Source organism: Canis aureus, chromosome 32, assembly GCF_053574225.1.
Source record: "Canis aureus isolate CA01 chromosome 32, VMU_Caureus_v.1.0, whole genome shotgun sequence".
Taxonomy (NCBI): domain Eukaryota; kingdom Metazoa; phylum Chordata; class Mammalia; order Carnivora; family Canidae; genus Canis; species Canis aureus.
Genome location: NC_135642.1, coordinates 7,231,462 through 7,251,607, shown reverse-complemented (window position 1 = coordinate 7,251,607; position 20,146 = coordinate 7,231,462). Strand labels below are relative to the sequence as shown.

The window sequence follows — 20,146 nt, the reverse complement described above, 5'->3', positions numbered from 1 at the left end:
TTTCCCACACATTTCTTCTCCCTTCCCTTATTTTCCCTTTCACTATTATTTATATTCCCCAAATGAATGAGAACATATAATGTTTGTCCTTCTCCGACTGACTTACTTCACTCAGCATAATACCCTCCAGTTCCATCCACGTTTGTATAGTTCATTTTTAATACATTTATATTTTGAGATAATTGTAGATTCACATGCAATTGTACAAAATAATCCAGAGATCCCATAGACTTTTACCCGGTTTTCCCCCAATGATAACAATTTGTGTAGCTATAGTACAATATCACAACTGGCCAATTGACCTTGATATAATCCGTCAACCACATTCAGATACCATCAGGTTTTGTTACAGGCACTCACGTATATGTTTGTGTGTCTATTCAGTGCCAGGCGATTTTATCACCTACACAGATTCCTGTGGCCACCAAAATACAGAAGAGTTCCACCACAAGGAACCTTCATACCACTCTGCTGACACATCTGGGAGATGAGGAGCACTGCCTGCTTCCAACTGACAGGAAACGGGAGATTGGTCCCACCAATACAAGTAGTCAGAACTGGGCTGAAACTAGGGAGAGAGAGATGCAGTTTTCTCATGAATGCATTCATATTTGGCCAAAGTAGGGCAGGTTGCTAACAAGGCTCCCACGGCAGGGCTACTCCTTCGTTGGTTCTTTGACTAGAAAGAATAGGTTTTTCTTGTAGCTTAGTGTATGCATGTCTCTTGGCAGTTCCAGGATGCAGGCTACTAGAGCACCCAGCCTGGGATATATGGGAGGCAGGAGGAAATCTAGATTCATCACCATTTTATTTCTCAAGTCCCAAAGTCCCCAGGCAGGTGACCTTCTTCTTTCCTCCTTTGAGTCATCTTATGTTTGATATATCATGGCCACGGTTGTAATAGGGAGCATGTGGAGGCAGCAGGGTGCTCCACCTTGGCTAGCACCAGAGGTCCGAACTTACTCGGTTTTCTAGAGAAATGCAGAGCTAAAACAGGGATGCTGACACGGACAGTGAACTCATGTAAGCGACTTTTCAAGATGTGATCATTTTAGTTTAGCTCAGTATTCTGCATCTGTCAATATTCTATGTCTGACAAAGAGATGTGCATGTGGGTAACAAGAATTTGTGTTCAGAATGAGAATATTCTGTAAATGGCTTATGAAGCATCAAAGGAAATGAAATTATCTTCTCTGTCGTTTTGTGTGGGTGTATTTAGATGAGTTTAATTCTCTAAACGATGGTTGTTTTCCACTGTGTCAGAAACCCAATACCTAACCCATCTGGCTAAGAGACATGTTATTGCATATAGATATCTTGAAGCAGAGTTAGATGATTGACCAAATATGATGACAGTTTTAAAAACAGCACCACTGCGGGGGCGCTGGGGTGGCTCAGTGGGCTAAGCATCCTGATCTCAGGATCCTGGGATACAGCCACAGGACGAGCCCCACGTGGAGCCCCACATTGAGCCCCGGCATCTGGCTCCACACTCAGGGAGGGGTCTGCTTGTCCCTCTCCTGCTTCTCCTCCCACAAATTCACACATGCTCGCTCTTTCTCAAATAAATAAATAAATAAAATCTTAAACAACAACAACAACAACAACAAACCCAGCACCACTGGTGGAAAAGATCCTAAACATCTATTGGTGATGCAATGTCTTTCTTCAAGTATGCAGAGGTTATTAGGTAGAGACCCCCGGAAGGTAAGCAAGACAAAAACGTGCCAGGCTTTAAGCAACAGGATGTGAAATTATATTGGTTTCCTCCTTTCTGACATTTATAAAAAGTAATACACATTTTGGGAATAATATTAAACAGCACACAAATACAGAATAGAAGTGTGACAGGTCCCTTGCTCGCTTGCCCTTCAGCACCCTCCCCTCCGTTAACAGTTCTGGTGCGTTTGCAGAGATCTTTAGCAACAGGCTTCGGCAGTCGACGTTTTTCCTGTACAAGCAAACTTAAAACTTCTCAGTTTCAAACTGGAAGAGTTTTACAATCGGTCACAGGAGATGACGTGGGGTAAGCGGGTAAGAGCTCTCTCTCCAGGTCTGCTCCCGCTTTCTGTTCCTGAGGAGTAAGATGCGGCGGCCCTTTCCAGCACAAGCACACATGTTTTTCACTTGAAAAGGCGATTTCAGTTGCGCCTTCGGTAGTGGGCTTATTTCCAACTTTACATGGAACCTTCTCAGAAGTACAGCATGGGGGGTGTGGTGGGCATTCAGGGGGTGCCTGTCGGACACACTGGAGTTATTCCAAGAGAGGACAATGTATCTTCATCCATGGCCTTCACTTTTTAAACAATGGTTAGTAAAGAAACTAATTTCACAAATAATAGCATAATAGACTAAAGCTTGCCAGTTTTATACTAAAGCTCCAGTTTTGTTGTTGTTTTTTAAATCTTCAAGTCCCTGGGGCCCCTGGGAGGCTCAGTGGTTGAGCATCTGCCTTCGGCCGGGGCCGTGATCCCGGGGTCCTGGGATCAAGTCTCTCATCGGGCTCCCTGCATGGAGCCTGCTTCTCCCTCTGCCTGTGTCTCTGCCTCTCTCTGTGTGTCTCTCATGAATAAATAAATAAAAACCCTTAAAAACATTTTTTAAATCTTCAAATACCATCCTTCAGTAGCCCAGTCTGCCTCTGAAACTCATTTGCAAAATTATGCCAGGTTGGTGTGGGGTAAGAGGGAACTGTTGATTAGTCCATAGCGGCTCAGCTCAAAATCCATGGAGCCTTGCCCAGGCGCCACGACAAGGACTCTCTCCCTCTTTCCAACCCCCCTCCCTTAGCTGAATACCTTTTTATGCTTAACACAGATCTTTGTGGTGGAAGGTGTGGTTTATGCACCGCCTAACATAGTGTACACATTCCACGGTGTGGAGGCATCGTCCGCTCATCGTAGAATCCCTTGCTCCACCTGGTACAATGCCTCACAAAGAGAAGGCACGTAATAAATACTGATTGAGCAGATTGAATATGCCACATCTTGATTTCAAGGGAACCCCATTCAGCTACAAAATTGGAGTTTTTCCTCCTGTTCATAGCTACATTTGCACAACAAACACCATAATTTTGATTCTATTTAGCTAAAAATAATGCTTTTTCAAATCAATGAGTGAATTCACCTGAAAAATTTTGCTAAGTGACTGGCAACATGAGCATTATAAAGGCATGTTTAAGTTTCCACATAGGTGAAAGCAAGCCTGAATTTCCCAGGGAAACTATTTAAAACCCTTCGTTCATAGCCAGTTACTGAGAACAGGATGTTTTTTTGGTTGATGCTGAGAATTGAAAATACTATTCAGAGAGACAAAGAGGGCAAAAGATGTTCTACTGGAAATTATACCAGCTCCAATAATCAGGTACGATGTTTTTCTAGCACGTCCCATTTTGGGGGAAAATGTGTATTCATTTGCATCACAGTCTCCGTGTGGTGACATCACAAAATGTTACCTGGAGCTTCTCCACCCACAGATATCTGAAGAAACACAGAGCATCTGCTCATTCTAGCTGCTGCCCAACACTGACTCTGAGGTTTCGAAACCCTGTCACGATGGTGACGGAGTCAGATGCTTTGGAAAGGTGTATTTCACCTATCCAGGTGACATCTCTGTGAAACCTAGAAAACAGAAGCAATAAATCTTTTACTCATGACTGATTCTCTCAGATTCACACAAATATGTTCCAGGTGAGAACATAGGCAAGCCTAACATTTAACTTTCCATAGGTAGTCAGAATAACGGTCAGCTTTCAGATCAAAGGAAAATCTGACTACCTAAAGCTGTAAGTTACAGAACCATAGTTTAGGGTTTGCTATTTAAGCCTGCAGTAGGAGCACTTCTAGAACACTAGAGCTCTTCTAATAAACAAAACTTTCTGCCTCCTGGGATCAGTTTTGACTTTCCTACTGCCATTTTGGGGCCTACATCCCTGAGTTGGACAAAATGAGCACCGTTTACCCAAGGTTTTCTACTACCCACTGTGGAAGCAAAGTGTCAGCCCTTGCAACGGTATATATATATGTGTGTGTATGTGCTTCTGCTTTAACACTGTGGGGTTTCATGGGAAGGGGGTAAAGGGGTTGCAAGTCACTCTCCTCATCCCACCACCACTGTGAGCCAGCAGCATAAGGATACGATCCTTGGGTGGACACCACAAATGGACCCAGTGCACCAGTCTAAAGGATCAGCTTGGCTTAGGGTTTCAGGGGTCCCTTTCTGCACCACAGGAGAAGACCTCTGGACCCTTTTCTCACTGGACACTGGGCCCAGAAAGAAGATGGCTATATCCACTGGTAGGGAGACGGACCCAGCTTGAACATTTTGTGACAGATATACTGAGCTATAATATTAAACAGCAGCTAGAGTCTCTCCCCAGAAAACTGCATAGTCCAACAGAATTTAACTGAACAGAGGACACCTTTCTTGTTCATCCATAAGGAATGTTCTCACCTGAGGTCTCTCCAGTTCTTGCAGGTACTTCTTTGGTGATGTAATACTCTGTTACATCCTTCGGGTCATACCCAAGATTTTTCTGATCATTTTTCAAAGCCACATCATGGTTTAACGGCTGATTCTTTTCCCTTTTCAGCGACTGAAGGCCGGCTCTTCTCTCTGAAATGCCAGAAGCACCCAGTCCCAGTGCTAGTTACTTGTACGAGTGCCAGCGTTCACACTCTGTGTAAGGACTTGAGATGGCTTTTCAGTTGTTTTCATTTTGGAGGCACGATCTGTTTCCCTCCCCGAGTTAATACAGATCACTGGCTTTAGGCAAAGCCTTTATCTTTATTACTTTTCTAATTTATGAAATTAAATTAGAGACCGTGGGGGGGAATGGGGGGAAGAGGCAAATTGGTTATCTGTGGTCCTAACCAAGAGGAACTCGGAAATACTGATCATACAATCACTATAAACATGTCCAAAAGAACTGCTCCCAACTCCCCACATAAAGACAAAGCATTTGGCAATGTATTTATATGGTTTAGTTTTATGTTAGCAATAGATCTCTGTTTTTAGACAGCAATTCTGAGAGAGTTCAACAGCTGAGTTGGAAACTACCACCTGCCCTCTAAAATTTTTAAGTGAGATGTGGATGGTGTAGTTTCAAGGGCAGACCCTGCTCCTTTGGTGTTCTTTGGTTCCAGCTGTTGACTAGGGATAATTTAGGTCACAAATGTAAAATCAAGAAATGCTTTAAATGTAAATTCCTTGCATTGCATGTCTCTCTTTGAAGAACAAGTGGACATTCTTGCAAACTACCAGAATAGGAGACCAGCTTTCCTCAGTCTAGCGGCTGTTAAGTAGATACGGAAGCCAAGGCCTCGTGAATTTTATATCACATTTAAGTTTTATTTTAAGGAGGTTAAAATTATAGGGCTTAGAAAACTCAACCAGATGCATCATTTTCTTTGTACTTTCTGGTCAATGTTTTCTAGTTTACCACAATAAACACGTATTATTTTTGCAGGGGGGAAATAGAGTCTGTATTTCCAGTAATACCTATCATGATGTTAAGAAGAAAATTAAAACAATATGGGGTGCTCACACCTGGATGAAAGAAACCTACAGACCTATGCAAGTCACCTGGGACTCTTGGCTACATGTGCAGTGATCACTCTAATTATAATTTCAAATATTATCTTCACTATCTCGCAGAGTTCAATCTTACCTGTTTGTTCATCCATCCTTTGTTTTGCCCCACGAAAGATTCACAGCAGCTTACAAAGAGAAACAAAAGCTAAAAATGGAAGACAAAGGAAAAATGAAAAGTTGAGCTGGGTATGTACAAGGGATCATAATGGCTTGTAATGATGTTAACATGGGCCACGTGGGTGGTTTTGTAGGGTTTTTCTTAGCCCCTACCAAAGAAAAACCTGGTGAGTCACTAGATTCAGGATCTATAGGATCCAACACAGACCGGTTACTTGAGGGCAGTGCTACTGTTCTTGGTGCTAGAGCCAGCAAGGAAGTTTTACTAAGAGGTTCATAAAGAAGTCTACGTCCTTCGACGAACACCAGTGACATTTTTGCAATAGAGGCAGCAGTACCTTCGTTTGTGACAGAGATGGGGTTCTTCTCACGTGGCCTCTCTTTGTAGGCTGGTGACATCACATGGAAGAGCAGTTCTGCAGACGCTGCAGCTGGCGGTCACCTAGAAAGCGCCACCTGGACCACGCACCCATATAAAGTCTCAAAGCAGCATATGGCCCCTAGTAAGTGCTCAATAAATGCCAGTGGTTAGTGTTCCTACTACTATTCCCATGTGTCAGATGTGTGCCCCACCTTTTCTGGGGAGGAGCTGGGCTGCACAGTAGGCAGGGGGTGAAAGTAGCTGGCTGTCTGAGCTCCTGGATCTCGCCTACATAGTCTGGCACCTGTGTGAGCACGAAACGTGGCCAGACTGAGCTTGGGCAATGCCACATCTGGGCTCCAGGAAAAGCAGGCTTACTCCAGGTAATGCTCGAAAACTGAAACTCCATAAATAGGGTTATTGGCGGTGTGGGGAGCAAGCCAAATCTGAGCTAAGAGGAACACCTTCCAAGCAGAAACCTGTGAGCATCAGCATTTCATCCTTGGAGGGCGAAGTCCTTTTAAGGAATTTTTTAAAAGGCCATTAGAAATCCTTTGTGATTTCCTGGACTTACATCAGGATGAAAGAGAGTGAAAATGCAGCTTATAGATGGTTAGGCCATGTGACTCCAGGATCCAGAAGAATCCTCCTTTTACCTCCTGCTTTCCCTCTCCGCTCCTGCTCCTTGCTTTGTCCTCCTTTTCAAAACCTCATTAAACGGTTCACCACCGTTGGTCCTATCATGTCAGGAGGCAGCTGGTGCCAGAGTGGGCCCAGAGCCGAATCCATTTGGAGTTGAAATGCCCGCCCCCTGGGTTAATCTCTGGGGCGGGTGCGCGTGAAACGGGGGCAGCACCAGGCACGGACGAGGCGCGTCGGTGTCGAGTTCCGGGCCCCAGGATGTGTGGGGCCGCATCCCATCCCGGCAGTCACGTCACTTTCTTCTTTTACCGAAAACCCAAACCAGCTCCAGCCAGAGGGCGGTGGGAGTGGACAAACGTGCAGGGGGAAGGAGAACAGAAGCGTCTCTGCCAGCTGCCCCCCCGCCCCCGGTCTGGGCTACCAAGGGCCTGGCCCGCCCTGCTGAGCCCCACGCAGGCCGGGCCAGGTCCGGGAGGAGTTACGTGCGGCTCCGTGTGTTTCTGGCTTCTCTGCAAATACTGCGACACCTCGGATGGGGAACAGCTGACACGAGTGACTGCTAATCCCCAGGGCGGAGCAGGCTGGCCCTCCCTCCCCGATCCCAGCAGATGGTGGCCCCGACAGGCTTCCCTCGAGGCAAGGGCAGGGGAAGGGCCCAGCGTCTGTGCCTTGGGCCCGCCTGCGCCGCTCCCCGCGGCCTGTCCCTGCCCGGAGAGCCCCGGGGACCCCCGCCCCGTGTCGCCGACCCGCTGCGAGGCTCAAGGTCAGCCAGCGGGCGGGCAGGGCACAGCAGGCGGCGCGGCCTCCCCTCCAGGAATCACCCGGGAAGGGCGCTGGGGACTTACTTCCGATGCAGATTCCATCTGCCGAGGTGGACCGGGTGGGTCTAGCTCGCGGCCCCAGGAGGCGCCCCGCCAGCGGCTGGAGGGCGGACCGGGGCGCAGTCGGGGGCCTGCATCCCACCCCACACTCTTCCCGCGGCCCAGCTCTGCGACCTCCAGCCAGGGAGGCCCACTGGTTCCCTGCCTCAGAGGACAGAGACCAGCCTTGCTCAAACTGCAGGATGCAGCCATTGCTCGCTTTGAACACTTCAGTCAAACTTTGCATCAAAAAATGAAATCAGGATATTATTTACACAACAATGTGAGTGTACTGATTACTGCTGAACTGCACGATTTTAAATGGTTAGCATGGTAAATGTCAAGCTATTTAAATTTAAGATTTTCTTAAATTTAAAGAAAGGAATATCTGGACAGCACCACAGAGGATACCTCATTTTTACATACTTGGGTAAATGTGACAGAATCAATCCTAATTTTCAAATTAAATGGATCCCTTAGGGGCACCTGGATGGCTCAGTGGTTGAACATCTGCCTTTGGTCAGGGTCGTGTTCTTGGAGTCCTGAGATCAAGTCCTGTAACGGGCCCCCTGATCAGTGGAGAATCTGCTTCTCTCTCTCCCTTCGCCCCTCCCACTCACCGTACTCTCTTTCTCTCTCTCTCTCTCTAATAAATAAATAAATAAAATCTTTAAAAAAAATAAACAGATCCCTCAAAAACTGTATCAAAGGAAAACCAGTCACTGGCTCTTACATTCCCATTGGCTTATATTTTAAGATACATAAAATATGGGTCAGAGTTTTAAAATGTAGAAATTGAGCAGTATTACAATGAACAAATATTGAACTATCACACAGCTTTAAGGGGAAAAAAGTGTTCTTTTCTACCATAAACATGATGCATATGAAAATACCTTTTGTTTAAAAAAAAATAAAGAAAATACCTTTTGTTTTAAGTGGGAAGGAAATGAAATTGTTCTGAAAATATTTTAAGGGGTTAGATTGTCTTATGAAACTGGTATCTACGCTCCATCGACCTACCCTCTCCACCAGAGCAGGCTGGTCCCAAGATGGGACGCTGGAGTTGGCCTCCTGAGCCCCGAAAGGATTTGCAGAGGAATCACCCCGATAGCTTTAGCACTCAGCGATACACTGGACTTCCCAGGACTGCTCCCTTCACACCTCTGGCAGTGAATGTGGAAGCCTGCCATCCTGCCACCCCCAGGTTGAAACCTTCTTTCACACAAATGTTCATGAATTTCAGTCCTGCTCTACTTTATTTTTTTAAAAAGATTTTATTTATTTATTCATGAGAGACACAGAGAGAGAAAGAGAGAGAGAGAGAGGCAGAGACACAGGCAGAGGGAGAAGCAGGCTCCATGCAGGGAGCCCGACGTGGGACTCGATCCCGGGTCTTCAGGATCACACCCTGGGCTGAAGGCAGCGCTAAACTGCTGAGCCACCGAGGCTGCCCCTGCTCTACTTTAAAGACAATAAAAGGATATTCTTCAGGAAGGCTTTCGCTGATGCCTCCTCGGATCCCTCTTTTCATGACTATCCCAGCGATTCCCTCCTTTTTCATCCCAGCACATGCCGTACGCGGCTCTGACTTTTCTGTAATTGCTCTGTTCTGCTTTACGTATCGCTTTATTCCTATGACCAGCACAGCTCTTGTCCCACAAATATTTGCTGAATCAATAAATGAATGAAATTGACCCAGTTCTTCGAAAGAGACTGCAACTGCTGCCTCCAGGAGTATTGGAACTACTGAACTGTAACAGTGACTATTTGCTTTGTATCTTCTATGTGGATTCTTCTTTGTGTATCTTCTATGTGGATGGTCCCTCATTATTTTGATAATTAATAACCCCTACCAGAAAAAAGCTACCCTTACTGTGTCCTTTTTCAGAGGGGAAAATGGGCTCAGGAAAGTGAAGTGACTTGCCCAAGACCACATGCACTTGTAAGCGATAGAAACAGGATTTGAACTCAGGGCTCTCTGGCTGTAATGCCAGTCTCATTCCTCCTTTTCCATGGTTCTTCTGCATCTGTGTGAGCTGAGACCCCTCTGCCCTTCGCATCCTGTCAACGGGCATTTTCTTTGTAAAAGGCCTATTGTGTGGCAGGGCGTGACCCCAGCCAGACCCCTCACCTGGCTCCATCACCCAGCTGCCCCCATAGTTTCTTCTCCAAACCAACCCAAACATGGTTGGGGAGCTCAGGGAGCGAGGGCCCAACATTCCCCAGTCTGGGCAAGTATCTAATCAGTTGACCTCCTCAGCATATCAATCCAAGACCACTCTAGAGATGAGTGCCTGTGCCCAGTTTTCTATTTTTAACTGGTGTGAACAGGAGGGAAAACACAAGCATTAAAAATCCAAGTGCTAGTCAAGAACTGAGAATGCAGGACACCCCAGAGCAAATCAGTAATCTCTGTCCTTATGTCTCTCTGTTCCTTTCTTCCCTCCCCAGTTCATGGCATGTTTCCACTCCCTTCTCCAAAGCCCCGAGACCCTTCTAAATCTGTTTCCATGAAGGAGCTGGTATCATTTCTATCATGGCTTCACAGGCTCTAATGTACATATGAATCAAATGGGCATCTTGCCAATTCTGAATCAGTAGTTCAGGGGTGGGGGTGGGGGGAGTGGTGAATGGAGGCCGAGACTCTGCTGTTTCTAACTCTGCTGTCCTGTGATGTGTTTGGTTGGTTGAAGTGGCTGTTATCTTCTTGACAAGAATATCTGCTCTTTCAGTCTTGTCTCTGCTTGGAATTAAGGCCTTTGCCCCCAGTTTGTTCCTCTACCCACCAGCAAGTGCTCAAGCTACTTTTGGCGTTTGTTCCTTCATTCACTTTGGCAGCAGGGGATCCTTTTCTGGCCTGAAGTCAGGAGTCTGAGTTGGAGCAAAACCTTGGCAACATGAGAAGAGTTACCTGATATCCATGGTGGGGTAAACCTGGCTCCTTCTCCAGCAACACTTGGCCAGGCTCTCTCTCCAATTCTTAGCCTCGTCCCTAGTCAGACCCTAAGCCATGCATGAGCTGGGGATCAAGGTGGCCTCGGTTCATCTCTGCTTTCGGACCCAGAAGAACAGGCCCCAGCAACCTGAGCTGGTGGAGACTAGACCAGCAGGGTGACCTGCCCCAGGGACCCCCTTTCTGGCCACCCAAATGTGCTGCTGTGGTGCCCTTTGAGTCCCCGAGGACCGCCAGGGCTCTCCTGCAGCTCGCAGTGGTGGAAGATGAGAAGCTGCTGTCGCTCCCCTGCTGCCCTGGTCCAGCTGTCAGGACCCCTCAGCGGAGGGCAGGGGGCCAAGCCTTCCCGCTTGCACAGGGCTTATTGTCTTAGGCGGGCGGGGCTGCGAGGAGCGAGCCCACAGCTCAGCCAGGGTGCACCTCCATCCAAGGGGGGTAGGAGGGGAGCTGGCGTCGCTTAGTCTCCCCCTGCCCCCTACCCTGCACCGCCCGCCCCTCCCCAGCTCCCTATTTGGCCATCCCCCTGGTTGCCCCCTCCCCTTCCTTACATGGTCCGGGAGCCCCCTGGCCCATCCTCTCCCCTGCCCTTGGCTCCATGAATGGCCTCGGCGCTCCTCAGTGGTGCGAGGGCGACCAAATAAGGCAAGGTGGCTGAGCAGGCCCCCCACCCCTGCCCCCGGCCGCCGCAACTGACCCCGTCCTCAGCGCCCTATAAAGCGGCGCGCCCCGCGCCCGGCACCCAGCGCCTGCAGCCCCAGCCGAGCCGAGCCCGACCCGCCGACGGTGAGTCAGCGCTCGCCCCCCGCCCCGCGGAGCCCGGGCCCCCCAGCCCGAGGACACCCAGCCCGAGGCGCCCCCCCCCCCCCGGCCCCAAACCCCCAGCCTGCCGCGACACTCCTTTTTTTTTAAAAAAAAACCAAACTTCTCGGTGTGATCCTAAGTTGTTTGGCCGCGGGCGGTCACAGTAGAGGGGCGCGCAGGTGGTGATCCGTGCGCCCCCCCGCCCCCGCGGTCGCCGGGGTCCCTCCAGCTGGGGCCCGGGCAGGGGGTGCGGTTGGGGCCTGCGGGCTCCGGGTCGGGGGAAGGGCTGGGGAGGGCTCGCTAAGGGGTGGCGGCAGCTCCTTGCCCCCTGGGCCCGGGGACCCCTCCCCTCCCCGCCCCGCCCGGGCTGAGCGCGCGCCGCCCCCTGTCCACCTGCAGAGCCCGCCGCAGCTGAGCCGGGATGTGCGACGACGAGGAGACCACCGCCCTGGTGTGCGACAACGGCTCCGGGCTGGTGAAGGCCGGCTTCGCGGGGGATGACGCGCCCCGGGCCGTGTTCCCCTCCATCGTGGGCCGCCCGCGCCACCAGGTAGACGCCGCGGCCCGGCCTGCGGTCCTGGGGTGGCCCGGCCGGCAGCCTAGGAGGGGGCCCCCTGACGCCCGGTCCAGGGCCTGCTCAGGGCAAACGAGGAAAGGACGGACGCGCGGACAAGCGCGCAGACAAGCCATGCTCCCCGCACCAGCAGCACACCACCCAGGACACCTGTCCCCCAACTCTCAGGGGCGCTGCGCTCCCAGGGTCCCCTCCCCGTGGGGAAGGTCGGCGGCAGCTTCTCTCCTCCACTCCTGCCCTGCGTGCTTAGCTGCCAGGGTCTCCTTGGCCCCTTACACACTTCTGTGCGTGACTTGGCCTTCGTCCCCTAGGCCTGCTCCCGGCCTGGCACAACAGAACTGCTCTCAACCAGAGGGACCCGACCCACACCCAACCCTTGTTCACAGCCAGCTTACGGGGCTCCCGAAGGATGCAATCCATCTGCTTCCTGGCTGTTGCATTTTTAGGAGCCAGGCGTGACAGTGACATGTCACCTTGTTTATTAAAAGAAGTGCCATGCTCTTGGGCTTTCCCACATGCCCTGCCAGACAGGCTGCCAGGAAGGAGAGCCGCATTCATGGGCACTGGTGACTGACGGGCAGTGCAGGACAGCGCCTGGCAGGCTGTGTTTCAGGGCAGAGCGGTGATGGCAAATTAGCCCATCTTTTCATGTTCACGCGATGAACAAAATCTTTTCTTGGGAGAAATACAATGTGTCATTAATTCAGTCATTCCACAATGTCGTCATTTATATTTCAGTTGACATGGGTGATGAACTTAATAATTTAATGAAGGCATTATGTATTTTTAAGATGAGGTGAGGCTGTACTTCTTTGATGAAGCGGCCCCAGTTATAGTCTAAAGAATGGAATTTTAAAAAAATTGGAAAAAAAAAAAGAATGGAATTGTACCTGGGGAGTGTGGGGGTGGGTGGGGGAAGGGACTAGACTGATTCTAAATGATATTTCTAAATCGGGGTAAAATTGTATTTTTTATTTCTGGTATTTATAGGGTGTTCCTCGACTTGGGCAGTTAGGTGTAAATTTATAAGGCATCCGTTATATTCCTAAAATGCTGGAAGCTTGATTTCCCCATCTTTTTTCTTCTTACAGGGAGTCATGGTGGGAATGGGACAGAAGGACTCGTATGTAGGTGACGAGGCCCAGAGCAAGCGAGGTATCCTGACTCTCAAGTACCCCATCGAGCACGGCATCATCACCAACTGGGATGACATGGAGAAGATCTGGCACCACACCTTCTACAATGAGCTCCGTGTGGCCCCTGAGGAGCACCCAACTCTGCTCACCGAGGCCCCACTCAACCCTAAGGCCAACCGTGAGAAGATGACCCAGATCATGTTTGAGACCTTCAATGTCCCTGCCATGTATGTGGCCATCCAGGCGGTGCTGTCCCTGTATGCTTCTGGCCGTACCACCGGTATGTTTGGGCTATGGACACAGTCACTGACCTTGCCATGAATCGGCTTCCCTCGCGCTCCCTGGGAGGGTGTCCCAGAGAAGAGAGGGAGGTGTCAATAGTTTCAGATCACGTACCTCTCCACGTGTTGAAAGCCCGTGGAGGTAGATCCCTACCCACCCTAAAGTAGGTGACGTCACATACCAAGATTCCACATGATGTTACAAACCCGGGACGCAGCCATCGCTGGTATGTGTTCATGCCCACACAGCGCCTGGGCAAACATCCTCAAGGAGAACCGACAGTCCCTACAGGGTCTGAGTCAAAAAAGAGAAAACACGTGCAAGTAAGATGGGAGGAAAGAAAAACACGCCTGGATGTTCCCATACTAAGCGAATGGCTGGTGAAAGGGATGGTCATTTGAAAGGGTCCTGGGGAAATTTTTCTACTACAATATTGAAAAGGGTGAGCTGTTGCTGGCTTCAGATTTAGCCCTCGTTGTGCTCATTTTTATTCTTTGTGTGTAAGGAACCTAATTTGATCTGGATCCATGCCCAGTGCTAGTATCTTTTAGCCAAGATTGGAAGTAGGCTTTGACACAGCTAAGGGGATGGTGTCCTCAGGGATTTACTTTGCTCCTGTCTGTTTCTTCCTGACAGGCATTGTTCTGGATTCTGGGGACGGTGTCACTCACAACGTTCCCATCTATGAGGGCTATGCCCTGCCCCATGCCATCATGCGTCTGGATCTAGCCGGGCGGGATCTGACTGACTACCTCATGAAGATCCTCACTGAGCGTGGCTATTCCTTTGTCACCACTGGTGAGTGTGTGTGTGTGTGTGTGTGTGTGTCATCTGCCACAGCAACGTGTCTGCCTTCTTCCACAACCAGAGAAGCTATCTACTCCCCACGGTTGACTTCCTTCTTCGGAGTTTGACTGTGATACCCTTTATTTCTATAGCTGAACGTGAAATTGTCCGTGACATTAAAGAGAAGCTGTGCTATGTTGCCCTGGATTTTGAGAATGAAATGGCCACAGCCGCCTCCTCCTCCTCCCTGGAGAAGAGCTATGAGCTGCCCGATGGCCAAGTCATCACTATTGGCAACGAGCGCTTTCGCTGCCCTGAGACACTATTCCAGCCCTCCTTTATCGGTGAGTGGTAGGGCCTGGGGCAGAGGTACAGCCTTTCCCTGGAAATCTAGGGGTGGCCCAGAGCAAAATCTATTATCATCAAGAAGGATTAAGGAGCCCTTGAGTTAAAAGAAGTCATAGCTTAGGGTCCCACACAGCTCAGCCTCACATCCTGGTGACTCAGTAAAGGGAGGGCCATACTGTTCTGTCGCTGTGATACGACAAAGATGACACACTGACTTCATGTCAAAATAAAGGATGAGACAGAGTAGTAATTGAATAACCTGTATCTGTAGGAAAGGAATGATTAGTCAGAAGGGCTGACTTATTCCAGTAAGTACATTACCAGTCGCCGGACTTACTCTGAAGTTACTCATCATTGAATGAAACAGTAATCATACTCATAGGAATGACTGGACCCCTGCATCTTACCAAACATCCTGCCTCCGAATGATTTCTAAGAGGAAGCTTGTCGGAATCTTACCTTAGTCCATAAATAAAAATTGCATTAATCTAACTCTAATGCACATCTCACCCTTTCCAACTTCGCACGTCTAATGTTTGTGTTCAAGTGTTCATTCCCAGCAGGTGCTGAGCACAGTTGTTTGTGTCTTGGCAGTTGGGGATTAACTGTCAGCACTGTTAGAGACACCTGTTCCACAAACGCCTTGCAGTAGATCTTAAAGAAGAACATATGTTTCAGAGACAAATGGGTGACAGTTTATCAACACAAAGGAATCCTTTCTTCTTCCCTCCACCCTGGGCCCCTGGCCTGAGTGCACTGTGATTTTTTTTTCAAACTTATTTCTAGGTATGGAATCTGCTGGCATCCATGAAACAACTTATAATAGCATCATGAAGTGTGACATTGACATCCGCAAGGACCTTTATGCCAACAACGTGCTATCCGGAGGTACCACCATGTACCCTGGTATTGCTGATCGCATGCAAAAGGAAATCACTGCCCTGGCTCCTAGCACCATGAAGATTAAGGTAAAGAACTCCTGTGGGTGGGAGAGCCAAGGCGGGTCTCAGTATTGCAAGCAGAACTCATTCTTTGTTTCCTGTCTCCTCTACACTTTACCTCTTAGCTTTTTTAGCACTTTTCCCAAGATAGGAGACTTTAAATATATTTTCAAGCAATGGATAATAATAGATCTTGGAAGAAAAAAAAAAAAACCCTACATCTTCGAACACATTTTAAAAGGCTCCAACTTTTCGGCTAGCCTCCACCAGACATTTAGCTTGTTGCCACATTATACTCTAGATCAGAAAAGTGGAGCAATGCTATTTTGTAGTCTTTGATACTGGATATAATGAACCAGAGGAAAGTGCATAAAACTTGATTCAGCCATAATACTTTTGAGGATGAAATATCTTACATTACAATGAATTAACATCTAAGATTTGTTCTGTGAATCTCACCAACATGTTGCTTGATCTGTTGCCTGGAATGTCAGAGTTCACTGGAAGCTTTTGTTGTCTTTCTGCAGATCATTGCTCCCCCTGAGCGTAAGTACTCTGTCTGGATTGGGGGCTCCATCCTGGCCTCCCTGTCCACCTTCCAGCAGATGTGGATCAGCAAGCAAGAGTATGATGAGGCAGGCCCGTCCATCGTCCACCGCAAATGCTTCTAAGGTGCTTCTCTCTTAGTCTACTTTACATTCAGGACGACAGTATTCTGCTTCTTGGAATCTCCCGAACCACCCTTCCTTATCTCTCATCAATCATTGTACAGTTTGTTTACACATGTGCAATTTATTTGTGCTTCTAATATTTATTGCTTTATAAATAAACCAGACCAGGACTTGCAACCTACCAAAAAAGCCTCTCTTCTTTCTTTTCCTGGTGGTCATGGGAGGGTGGGGCCAGTGTATGCTTACTTCAGTCTGTGAATTCATGTATCATCAGCTTTGTCCCCATGAGCACTGTAAGATCACAGTACCACAAAGCTCATCAGAAGAATTGGTGTGCCATTTATTTAGGAGTTACAATACTAAATAGCAGTTTTACACTTTGGAATAGAATCATGAATATTTTTCACATCTGAAAAGTAGATAGATTAGATTCACTCCACAAAAACAAAGATGCAAAATTGGATTTCAGGATTCTTTGAGATTAGTTATTATGAATGAGAATGAACATTGTTTCAGCACATATTCCAGTTTTTTTTGTAACTTTGTAGAAACTATATATATATATACATATATATATATATTAGTACTGAGAAAGTCAAAGATTATTTTAAATAACTTAGCCTAAATTATCAATTCTAGACTTCTCAGTTGTCTTCCTGAGGACTATGCATGTTAATGATGAAACATGGAGTCCGGCTCACCGTTGAGCCCAGCCATCTCCTGTTCCAAGTACTCCCTAAACAGACCAAGACCATTGTGCTTGCAATAAATGTGAGGAAACAGGCACCAGATCCTTTTGCCTCATTAGTAACTAACTTCTGGGACAAAGGTCTTTCTTTGGGCTCTTCTTCATCTTTGAAATCTTGAGATCTGGGGTTGAGTGCAGTAACGGCTATGAAGTCCACCAAGAGGTCAAGGGGAGTGGGAAGCCGCAATATTCGCTTTATTCCATGCCGGACTCTCTTCAAATTACACTGTGGGGGCTGCTGGGGGCAGCATCTGAAAGAAATCAGTCATGCTCTGTCCTTGACGGGCTCGCATACACTACCCATAAACTCCCAGTGTGTGTGGTCTGGGAGGCTTCAAGAGATGGACATGGGTCTGGGTCTTGAAGAATGGTTAAGAATTGCAGTGGTGAGAAGAGCGGGCAGGAAATTTCAGCAGAAGGAAATGGGGCAGCAGCCAGCAAACAAGACACAGGGCAGGCTGGTGGGAGCTGATGACTTAGGAAATCAATCTGCAAAGGTAGATTTCCACGCGATTGCAGAAGCTCTAAGATGTTTCATTTTCAAGTTCATTGTTCAGGAACCGTTGGAGCATTTGAATGAATGTAATTTAACTTTTATCTATTGATGAGGGCATCAAGACTTCTAGAAAGATGAAACAAGTGGTGCAACGTTACACAACTTGTGGACTGTCCAAGATGGGAAGCCACATTTTCTGACATCTAATCTATTGGTGCTTCTTAAACCATCTTTAGTCATAAAATTTGAATCTTAAACTATACTCATGAAGTTAATAAACACAAATATAGAGATATAAAACTGTAGTCATGGTTTTAGTGCATTCTATCACATACCCTTTTGAGTGTCTGGGTTCAAAATTTTGAGTATGTAGGGCTCATCAGACATCGTTAGTAAAATTGCCAATGCCATTACTCAAGCTCATACTTGTATCTTTATATTATTCATTCCAAAAATATCTTTTTTTAAAAGATTTTATTTATTCATGAGAGACATAGAGAGAGAGGCAAACACATAGGCAGAGGGAGAAGCAGGCTCCCTGTCAGGGAGCCTGATGCAGGACTCAATCCCCAGACCCCGGGATCACACCCTGAGCCAAAGGCGGATTCTCAACCGCTGAACCATCCAGGCATCTCTCCAAAAGTATCTCTTGATCCCTGACTCCAGGCCAAGAACAGTAGTAGGTGCAGGGGACACAAAGATGGATTATTGTACATCTTCTGTGCTTAAGGAGTTCAGAGTTTAGAGCTCCATATTTAGCATACCGGAATAGAAGTCCTTTTCTGCATTAAGCATCAAATAACAAACTCAGTGGCAATTTCCTCCCAACTCCCACCTCCATCCCCAGTTGTATGTGTAGCACAGATAGATTGGCTTAAAAGATAGGTATCAGCCAAGGAGATGGATTTGGGGCGTATATGAGGAGATATGATTTAGCTAGTCTCTGTTTCCCTTTCATCTCTCAAACTGAGTACATAAGTATCATGAATTTTATCCTTGGAATATAGCATGAACACTTCAACTTTAGACAACTGGCTGAGCTATCATCTATGGTTCCTTTCACGTAGGATTGGAAAGGGAATAGGTATTGTTATTTTTATTTAAAAGTAGAAGTTTTGGAACTTCAACATCTGATATATGTAGAAGAAGTGATAAAGCACAATAAGCACACAGATCTTGCTGAATTCTGAAGTCTTCTCATCTCTGCTTGGTGATGGGGTATAAGATATCAGAACAGCTAAATAGTCTCATAATTGTGCTTAAGAAAGATACTAAGGCAACAGAGGTTTTTCTTAAGGCCATCTTCACCAGTGTAAAATATTTGAGAGGTCTACGGTGAATGTGTCTTTGGTTAAGATGTAATGTAAATAACCTATGGAGATCATGATACTTCTTCTCCTTTTATAATGAAAACAGTATTTTTGTTAATTTCTTTTTTTTTTTTTAAACATTTTTCCATCCAGTCCAGGATTTTAAATTTTTTTTTTTTTTTTATGATAGGCACACAGTGAGAGAGAGAGAGGCAGAGACACAGGCAGAGGGAGAAGCAGGCTCCATGCACCGGGAGCCCGACGTGGGATTCGATCCCGGGTCTCCAGGATCGCGCCCTGGGCCAAAGGCAGGCGTCAAACCGCTGCGCCACCCAGGGATCCCCTATTTTTGTTAATTTCTAATGTTCCCAAACACCATTTCTTCATTCTTCTCAAGAATAGTCATTTCTTAGCAATGGGCATTATGTAGATATATTTAAATAACCAAGAGAGTAGAGTTACAGAGAAAAGAAAAAGTACTAAAGGAAATGGAATATTTAGAGAAGTAGGGTCAGTTGACTAAGACAATGTCACTGAAGCTCCACTCTCTCTCCATTTCTTTTATGGAATCTGTTATAGACAGGACTGTCTTACCCCAAATTTGTATGTTGAAACCCTAACCCCAAATGGGACTGTGTTTGGAGAGTGGGCCTTAAGGAGGTAATTAAGATTAAATGAGGTTACAAGGGTGGGACTCTAATCCAATAGGACTTGTGTTCTTATAAGAAGAGGAGATACAAGGAGGGTGCATGTACAGACTAAGGGGCAGGTGAGGACACAGCAAGAAGGCAGCCATTTGCAGGCCAGATGGAGAGGTCTCATCAGAAATCAACCCTGCTGGCACCTAGATCTTGAACTTCTGGCCTCCAGAACTGTGCAAAAATTAATTCCTTTTTTCATTTTTTTATTTTTTTTATTGGAGTTTAATTTGCCAACAGAAAACAACAAATGTTGGAGAGGATGTGGAGAAAGGGGAACCCTTTTGCACTGCTGATGGGAATGTGAACTGATACAGCCACTCTGGAAAACTGTGGAGGTTCCTCAAAGAGTTAAAAATAGAGCTATCCTATGACCAAGCAATTGCACTGCTGGGGATTTACCCCAAAGATATAGATGCAGTGAAAGACCAAGACACCTGCACCCCAATGTTTTTAGCAAAAATTAATTCCTATTGTGTAAGTCTCCCAGTCTGTGCTACTATGTTATAGTAGCCTGAGCAAACTAATACAAGATTTTCCCACATGTTGGGCATGATGGTCCAAGATTCACAGTCTACCAACTTATCAGCTTCTGGAGCAGAAGAGTGTCTTCACTTTATCATTCTGAAAAAATTCCAGGGAAGTCTCAGTCTGGTCAGCCTTGAGAACTGGGTCATACCATCCTCACCATGGGGACTGATCAATGTTAAGTAAGGGAGGGGTAATCCTCCAATGGAAGAGAACAAAATGGCATGAACACCATGCCCAGTGAGCTAGAGCATAAGGGAAAATATGGTAATTTGTGGGCAAAGGCTCCAATTTCCATTTGG

At 47.1% G+C, this 20,146-nt stretch overlaps 1 protein-coding gene and 2 long non-coding RNA genes across 4 annotated transcripts in view; 2 read left to right on the top strand and 1 right to left on the bottom strand.

Annotated features, from left to right (window-relative positions):
- LOC144302949 (uncharacterized) overlaps window positions 1-7,435 on the bottom strand; it is a 31,441-nt gene extending 24,006 nt beyond the window's left edge. Inside the window, exons 1-4 of one of the 2 annotated variants that reach the window (XR_013369946.1) lie at window positions 6,048-7,435; window positions 5,669-5,737; window positions 4,453-4,614; window positions 3,455-3,620 (exon numbers count right to left, since the gene is read on the bottom strand). This is a non-coding gene — a long non-coding RNA (uncharacterized LOC144302949). Of the gene's footprint in view, window positions 1-1,733; window positions 3,621-4,452; window positions 4,615-5,668; window positions 5,738-6,047 lie in introns of those variants that run through there. The other variant, XR_013369945.1, reaches the window with a different exon arrangement.
- On the top strand, window positions 3,486-6,263 carry LOC144302948 (uncharacterized). Its single transcript, XR_013369944.1, has 4 exons — window positions 3,486-3,689; window positions 4,592-4,681; window positions 5,468-5,778; window positions 6,098-6,263. It is a non-coding gene; the product is annotated as an uncharacterized LOC144302948 (long non-coding RNA).
- Window positions 7,436-11,155: 3,720 nt separating the features above from the next.
- Window positions 11,156-16,253, top strand: ACTC1 (actin alpha cardiac muscle 1). The gene is made up of 7 exons (XM_077880494.1): window positions 11,156-11,308; window positions 11,726-11,876; window positions 12,992-13,316; window positions 13,955-14,116; window positions 14,257-14,448; window positions 15,239-15,420; window positions 15,921-16,253. Exons 2-7 carry the CDS (start codon window positions 11,748-11,750, stop codon window positions 16,062-16,064), a joined length of 1,134 nt encoding a protein of 377 aa, XP_077736620.1. The 5' UTR covers window positions 11,156-11,308; window positions 11,726-11,747; the 3' UTR covers window positions 16,065-16,253.
- Window positions 16,254-20,146: the final 3,893 nt, after the last annotated feature.